The 8764-nt window shown below is 42.0% G+C and overlaps 2 protein-coding genes across 2 annotated transcripts; one reads left to right on the top strand and one right to left on the bottom strand.

Annotated features, from left to right (window-relative positions):
- Positions 1–4394: 4394 nt before the first annotated feature.
- PHALS_08486 (uncharacterized protein) lies at positions 4395–5217 on the top strand (the record flags this gene model as incomplete). The annotated part of the gene is made up of 2 exons (XM_024723841.1): positions 4395–5078; positions 5167–5217. 2 exons carry the CDS (start codon positions 4395–4397, stop codon positions 5215–5217), a joined length of 735 nt encoding a protein of 244 aa, XP_024574777.1.
- Positions 5218–5361: 144 nt separating this feature from the next.
- Positions 5362–8263, bottom strand: PHALS_08487 (ER to golgi transport protein/RAD50-interacting protein 1; the record flags this gene model as incomplete). The annotated part of the gene is made up of 5 exons (XM_024723842.1): positions 5362–5911; positions 5980–7055; positions 7128–7505; positions 7565–7696; positions 7766–8263. 5 exons carry the CDS (start codon positions 8261–8263, stop codon positions 5362–5364), a joined length of 2634 nt encoding a protein of 877 aa, XP_024574778.1.
- Positions 8264–8764: the final 501 nt, after the last annotated feature.

Raw genomic sequence — 8764 nt, forward strand, 5'->3', positions numbered from 1 at the left:
GTCCGCTGAGGGGCTCGAACCCGCGCCACACAGCGTTAGGTCCAGAAACATTGACCACTCGACCACCGCCACCGGGTCTATTCCTCAAGCTCAGTGAGAGCTTTGGCTGGTTGTAGTGAAGAGAAGTTTCACTTTAGAGTCACCTCGGTTACTTCGTTCACGAGTAAAAACTTTTCTCGCCAACACGTTCGCGGAGCGTGACTGCTTCGCACGATGGGCGCGCCACGCATAGTAGCTGACTAAGCAATACCATTGGTGCTAAAAAATACGATTATGTTTTAAATTAAAAAGCTAGCTAACAGCACACATGTCCCACATACCACTCATTTCTCACGTAGTAACATCGTCTTCATTGGCATCGATACTTCGGCACTTCTCAATTACAAAAAAGTGCTATGCGAATCTTGTAAAAGTCAACAGCTAAACAACGTTACATTTTGCGCAATTGTACGGAAAGTGTAAGGTGTGCGTACACAATATGGATCACGTTACAGTAACTTCACAGAATATTGCCTGTGCGTTGTTTATGCAGACTCTTTGAGTCAAATCTTTCTCTGTGCAATGTACGGCAACTCCGTTGCATTATTACTCTGTAATAGAGATGTTAATCTCAAACATAATATTATAATTAAGCATCGACGAGCAGACACATTTAGTATCAGATAAAATTGTACTTAATTAAGAAAGCCAAAGCGAACTAAATATTTCGCTTCTCGATAGTGCGTACGTCCTCTTTGAAACGCTCGTACGAACTTCTTGATTCAAAGTGATATTGTTGCATGCATTAGGACAATAGCAAATTTCATGTGTGAGTTCATGGTGTGCACTAGTGAGATAACTATCTGCCACTTATTATTAGCATTATAACAAGTGTTTGTCAATCGAAATCGAACATATTACGTTAGTCTGACGAGGAAGTCACTACGTTACATGGTGAAATAGCGATAATCATTTGATCAGTGATTGTATCGTCGAGCACAACCTGCTGTACCTATGGATATGTAGCGATTGACACTTGCTGCAACGTAAATGTCGAGAGAATCAAGCCGCAATAAACCAATACCAATGTCAATGTCAGCTATCGCCACTGTCAACTTATCACACCAGCTATTAATTTTGTAGCTCTACGTTGTATCGGATGATATCAGCGCTGTAGTATATAAGATCAAACTATTCATAGACAAGCATTTAATCGATCACATGGTTGTGGTAGCTCTAGTTTTGTGTTCTTATCTGTCATTTTATGTATTTTACCAAAAGCTAAAAAGCACTTGCTCCAAATCATACCCGCAAAGACTCTCATGCAATAGAATCCAAACAAATGGCAAACTCATAGTAATTGAGCATAGATAAAATATATGTCCTAGGCACCGGCCTTTTTGTGTATATTTATCTTGCGAACTCATCGGGAACCTCTGAGCTTAAAGTGGTCCTTTTCGACAAATCCCGAGTTACAAACTCGGATCAAAGTTATAAATATAGTATCCCATAGCAAATCGAAGGCTTGCTATGTGCGAAAAAGGGTACAAGTCAAGTGAAGATATGCCAAGTTAGTCAGGCTGATAGTATTTGATCATCATCGATCTACTTTAACACTCGATCTTATGTAAATGTAGACAGTAAAGAATAAGGTCAGAAGAAATTGAAGTTGAAAACTATAGCACGATAAATTACGAAGATGAGCTTCAGAATTAGTTAAAAGGTGGCCCGACTAAGATTTAATTCCAGCTGCACATGATTTGCAATACAGCCAGCGTAAAAACGAGACATTTTGACACGGAAAATTTCTAGCTGGTAATACAGTATCACGCCAGCGTGACTGTATTTCCCCGTATTTTATGCTCTATGTAAGAAGCCAAGATTGCTGTTTTTATTTCTGGGAAAATTTCAAATGAAGAGGAGAAGGGCAATTTTTGACAACTGTAGTAATCGATTACGGGCTTCACTCAGTTTACCATCACAGCTTTTCTTATCTTGAGATTTCGGACAAGATTAAAGAGGGCGCGCAGTATCTGTACAAATACCATCCAGTGCGCAGGATGTTATTGTGAGTGTGGTGCTATGTTATTGACTAAAATGCTGCTGCAAGTCAATACATGAATATTACGATGATAGCTGTATTGTTATGTATCACAGCACTTAATTGTGTACTTGCAAAAGATATTGTGACCGAATTTTCATGATATGAGAACCTGTACCTTATTTTATCATTAGTTGATCAAAATTTTGGTTCAAGCATGGAATTCGCGAGAAAAAAATATTTTTGAGCTGCGCAAACGTATGATGGTGCGACTGCCCTACGACCTTGAGCTGTACATGCGCGAGAACCCTACAATGATGTGATCTTGTGGCGGTTTTTATGCTGCTAAGATAGCACTGCATCTTTTTATCAGCATCATTGTCAAATCACAAAAAAAAACTGGAACTCTTATCGAATATGTGCAACTTTTATTCGTTCGGGTTAAGCCCAAGACGAGTACGAAAGCTTCTACGCAGTTTAAGGAATTCTGTGCATAACTCCCTTTTGCTTTTCATAAACGCTCAAAGACATTAGATATAATTGAAATCTAACACGCAATTTGAGCTAAATGATCGCAATTGTGTCATTTTGAGCGTCGATGTATAGAGGACAACGACCGTCTTAAAGTCGCACGCACTTGTCGTATTGTTTCTGCAGCAATTGCAACTCATCGCTCAAATTACATCTAGCTCGAATATACAGTGGTTTACTTACATGTAACAAGCCGCTTTACGCTCATTGCACAGTCAATTTTTGGGCAGGAATTGTCCAATTCCACAGTAAGAGTTCACTTTGAAGGGAGATACCAACTTTACCTTATTGAACAGGGGCTTGCCAAGTGTAAACCAGTTCTCTCGTAAATTTTTGGTGAGTAATACGCACCAAGAGCAATAAATTTTGGGACGTAATATACTTTAAAGCCTCAAAAAAATGGCTGGATGTAGAGCAACAGTATCCTTGGAGTACATGTCTTAGACAGGGTTCACCAGAATCAAGAGAAACTTTTGCGGGACAGACGAGGTTAACACGAAAGCACCTTCTCACATTTGGACGTTGTAAATCGCTTGGAATTGACGAACTGGCAAACACATAGCACTTATGTTAATGAAGAGATTAATATGTCACACAATCAACCATCTTAGCTACCGGTATAGTAGCATTGTTTCTAGCTGCACCGTACTTCTCGCACGGAATCTACCGCACGTTCCGACTCAAACTCTGATGCATGTTTAAGACACCCTTTACGTAAGGCATCCGGTGATGTCGCTTTCGTAGTGTCGGAAATCGTGTGATGTGCGGTGAATTCGAGAAATCAGGATTGTTGTGTGGTTTTTAAAATTCCTTAATTTGACTTCGTTTCTTTGCAGCATATCAAGATGGTCGAATGGTGGTGATCAGATTATAAAATTGACCATTCTGCATTGTGCCTGTCTCAATGTTCTAGTAGATCTTATCAAACTTCTTAACGAGACCAGAAAATTCTTTCATTATTAATTCGGTCGGTCGATATGGTTTTTTTAAACATGCGGTCCGAGTAACCTGGTCAAAAAGAGAATACTTACTACATACTGTACATGTACCTTGCAGCTATCTAGAGATTTGAGTATTCCAGCTCTTAAAATTCTTTCTAGTCATTTGGTGGTCTTGTCGGGGTGACGAGATGACGGGCACCATATGGGACACTTCTAGACGATTTCCAGCCGTTGGCTTGTTTGGTTTCGAATTCAGTGTGACTCATGTGAGCAAAATCGAGCATAAGCCCCTTGCAACCAAGTGATTGTTCAAATCACCAGAGTACTTGGCTTGTTTACGCCTGACGCGATTAAGCTAAGCGCTAGGACGGCAAGGAAAAGAGAGCGCGTCGCAATTGCCAGCTGGCACAGCTTTATACTCCGCCCGTGGTTGGACAAGTTTTGATAACGCAGCACAACGATTTTTCCCAAGTCTTCACAACCTCATTTTCACCGTCTTGGGTCAACACCTTAATACCGAAACAGCGATGATGGCTAGCCATAGAAATTTAGACGACCTTCCTACACCTTTCAGCGATACCGTGATTGGAAACGTACTCACACGCACGGCAGCCCCTCGGTACAGTGTCGCAAATACTAGCAATCATACCTCGAACTCGGACGGAACAACACAGGACCAACGACCGATCCAATCATCATATTTTTCCACTGTAATTCTACCCCCGCTCAGGAAAGTTACGCAATCGACCGGGTACACAACAAGTTTCGCTGAACGAATTGAGGGCTTTGAACAGAGCTCAGTGCCAGGTAGAAATCAAAGAAGAGCTGTCACGGAATCATCTACCACAGGTTTCTCGAGAGATCGAAATGGCGAAGTAGTTTCACGTTATTCTTCGCAGGCAATGGAGTCCCCTGCACAATCTACTGCATCTGCGGTGGCTTCCTTATCGATTAATCACACAAAGAATGCGGTATCAATGCAAAAAAGAAAGCGCAGAGCGAGTTTGAAATCAGAGGCTTGTCGGGAACAATGCCGCACCAACCAAGCTCGATACCGTCAGAAACAGCGCGAATACGTCTCGACTCTTAAGGCGAAAGTCGCACAGCTTCGAAGTGAAATTCCATTGTTAGAAGTACAACGGCGACGTCTTCGCTACGACTCACAACAACGTGTTTGGGATGTTGTGGTTGAGTATTTTCAGCTCTTTCGTTACGGCATTGGCGATACGTATATGCAAGGATCTGTAGATTCTAACGATGTGCTTCGTGCCTCAGAATCTCAGCACCAAGTTATGTTCTTACGATCAACAATGGCACCAGATGTCGAGTTTGGGAATTTATGTGGCGTCGAGGTTCTTATGGAGCATTGGCGACGATTGTCCGAATACCATGAAGACCTACATTTACATCTTACAGGTATGGATAAAGTATCTGAAAGTATTGTCACGGCATCAGCAATCTTAAGCGTGACAATAAGCAAGACAACATTGGAGTACGTCTTCCCACGGCTCATGAGCTCTGAAAACGTCGACGATCTGTCACTTGCAGTGAAACTACTGGGCCACAAACTCAACTATCCTTGTTCCGTGAGATTTTTTTGGGATGAGGAAACGAGCTTAGTTGTTCGTATGGTAACTGATGTCGATATTATGTCACCTTTGCTGAAATTGTTAGGCAATCTCACAGATGTATCTCGTGTATTGGATGGTGCTGTCATGTCTTTAAATGGTTATATTGATGAACCATATTGTCGATAGATTTAACAACAACATATTAATCAGAGAATACTTTTGATCTTTTTAATGTTAAAAACTGGATCTACTACAACCCCATCCATCAATTGCGAATGCCCATGAATAAATTCATATGTTAGGCTGAAATAGCAGTTGGTAATTCGTGCCCGTCAACATTTTGTAGGATGGTGCAAATCCGTACGATCTGAGGAGGTGTGAGAGAGACAATTCCACACGCTTCTAATATACTCGAAACTTGCTCAATTGGAACGATTGTCACATCATCAAGAGCTTTAACTAATTCATGTACGCGAGGTTCCGACATTTGTAATAGTAAACACACATCCCGAGTACGTCGAAAATTTGAACGAGGTAACGTTTTGGATGAGTCTGTCACAAAAATCGCGATAAGTGTCTGAATATCAAAAATGAATTGAAGTTGTCCCGCTCTGCTCAATTGAGTCGATTCACGCATTCCAACACGGTTGTAAAACGCATCAAAAAGCGCGTCATCAAGAGCTGAAGCCAGAGCTTTCCAGAAAGCAGGCCAACACTCTTGCAACAGACAATTACGCGCACACGACAATACGTTGAAAACGAGTGTGTAACAATTTGCCAGTTCAGAAGACACAATGGACAGCTGCTGTTCATTTGTAGCATACAGTGATACCATCGTCCAGAAGGGACTGCAAAATTACATTCAGACATAAGACAAACATGAGATAGATTGAGCAAAATTGATTTGATACGATACCTTGAGCGATAATTTTCGATGTCGTGCTTCATTGCACGCATCAGAGCTTTTTGACCATCGTCAAGCAACGTTAATGCTAGCGACTTTAGCTCACCAATCTGCCGCTCGAATATTGTGTGCGAAAAGATAAACGTATCGATGTCGTTAAGTTCGTAAATCATGTTATTGTCGTCCCTTGCTGCGACAGTAGATGTAGCACTATCCACTGATGGGACTGTAGCGGCTACTTGATGCTCAATCTTTTCGTTATTCTCTGCACGGTGAAACAGGCTCTTCATTGTAGCGGATCCTGCCGTATAGACGGCAGTAAGAGCAGCCGTTGGTCCGATCATGGCACCGGGTCCAACAAGTGCTTGTCGTACGGCTGTTGCTTCTTCTGTGGCAAGAACAGCCGCTGAAGCTCGTGCAAGGACCTGCTTCGTATACGCCATATGCATTTGAAGTACTTGTTCTCGCGTTTTCCCGGAATGTGCAACCTTCCTCGATAGCTCCAGAAAGACACTACTCTGCTCCCAGGTCGCTAGCGTTTGGGCGACGTATTGTAGTGCATTAACCACAACAAACAGCTCGCCCCATTTGCTTTGCACATCTGCAATGGTTCTAGTTTTAGTCAAACCACTGATCAACTGGCGTATGCGAACATCACATAGCTGTCTAAAACGATTTAAAAGCGGGAAGTGGACTTGCATGACGTACAAGTACCGATGTTCATCCGAATCCATCAGTAGAAATCGTTGCGAAAGAAAATCTATCAAGGCGACAAACTGAAGCGCTATGGCAGGAATAAGCTCTTGCTGAGAATGTTCTATTCGATCGCTATCTTCCAAGTCCCACATTACTTCTTTCTTTTCGGTCGACGATTCCGTTTCTAAACTTGATGCCAATACGCGGTGTGCGTACTCAACATCGACGCTCGTCCAAGCAAACAGCACGTTATTGCTCGAAGTAAATACATCAATACAACGCGGATAGGCATGACGGTCTGCGCTAGACCACGATCCATAACCAAAATCATTATCAATTTGCTGCTCAAAAAGTAGCACTTCATCCAATGTGTGGCACAATAGTGGTGGATGCTAATCATATCAAACACAAACGATGCAAGGAAATATGAGGCTGCAATCTGGATTTAACTTTCTGGCACGTACCGCTACCAATGTAGGTAACTCCTTCGTCAGTTTACAGCTGGCAGCCTTGATGAGATCTCGCAGCATCAAGATCTTTGCATCCCAGCAATGAAGTTTTTCGCGGTGGCGATGCAATGCAGGAGTAAGCGTGAACGCTAAAAACCGCGTATGGGCTTGTACTTGATCGTGTACGTAACTAAGATACCACTCTGGTTTTGAAAGTCGATTTGTCGCGCTTAAATGTCGCTCAAAGTGGTACCGAAAGCGCAGCAGCAATGGACCCGAAAGGCAGTCCATGGCCCATAGATTCTCTGTCGCTACTACAGATTGAAATTGTTGAGTAAGCTGCAAACTCAATAGATATTCAAATATTTGTGATATATCACAAAGCTCAGTCTCCTGTAATAAATAAAGCCAAGTCAAGCATTTAGAGTTCGATAAGAAGTAGAAAAATATACCTTATCAAGCAGCTCTTGCTGCGTCTTTAATGGATCCGGCCACCCGATCTTTTCAAGTGTTCGCTGCAGCTTCTCTATTGCAAATTGACGCATATCAACCGATAGTTTCTCTAATCGACTATTAGCTTTTTTCTGTGTCAAGAAATTGAATAAAAATGTTTGTGAGCCTTTGCTTAACGTTTTATCTACGAAAATACTTACTCGGATGACTGAATATTCGTCGGGAATTGCAGCAGCATACGTGGCAAAACTCTGAAACGCTTCCAATGCATCCAGTGTAGCATGTGCAGCTTGTTGCTTGGCTTGATTACTTAGTTTCTCTACCTGCACAACCGCTTCAAGATATGTGGCTCGACTGTGTAGATTTTGGAGTTTTGAAAGTCCAGGTCGAACGACGTTTTCCAACTGTGAAAAATGCTTTTCTGCAGTCTCGAGTTGTGAGCGAATTGACTTGATGTCAGATAACACCACTGAGATATTGCTAGTCTGTTCTGATGTGTTAGTCTGATCCAGAGTTTCGACTTGATCGAGTGCCTTCGTCAGGTCCTTGACCTCCTCTTGCGTATACTCACGCAGCGCCATGAGTTCTTTTGCAACATTTTTCCACTCTACATCATTGAGTTCTTGCTCCGATGCATTTGTTGTGTTCACAGAGGACAAAAGCGTTGCGCTAAGCAATGAGAGTGGTGATGGTGTCATTTTGACGTAGAATTAAACATGGACCTGCTCTAAAAGCTTGTCACAAAATCCTGCTAAATAGCATGGTGAATAGTTCTGGTATTTCAAGTCGGTTTTGTAAACTTTACGAATTCAAAGTTTACGTAAAATGTAAATTTCTAGACAAATATCGATGTGGTCAATGTGTAAGAGTTAAAGTTACAGAAGGATAACTCACACTATTCAGCTGTAGTCTTTTCATGGAATTTAGATTCTGGAACAACGATAACTCATCGAATAGATGCGCAGGTGGAACGAGCGTAATATCAAATATTTACAGACTTGAATTGGCGCATTTAAACGCTTCCGAGACGAAGCCGAGCTTGCTTATCTGTATTCATTAAGTGAAGTGATATATGAATATCTATTACTACGGAGTTTGCGTGCACTTTGCACAGAGAAAGCTGTGACTCTAAGAGCCCGCACTAACACAAGCCCAGAGGTTGAGTTTGGGTTCGTGAACTCTTACAAAGAGCGGTGTTG

Source organism: Plasmopara halstedii, assembly GCF_900000015.1.
Source record: "Plasmopara halstedii genome assembly, contig: Scaffold_322, whole genome shotgun sequence".
NCBI classification, from domain to species: domain Eukaryota; phylum Oomycota; class Peronosporomycetes; order Peronosporales; family Peronosporaceae; genus Plasmopara; species Plasmopara halstedii.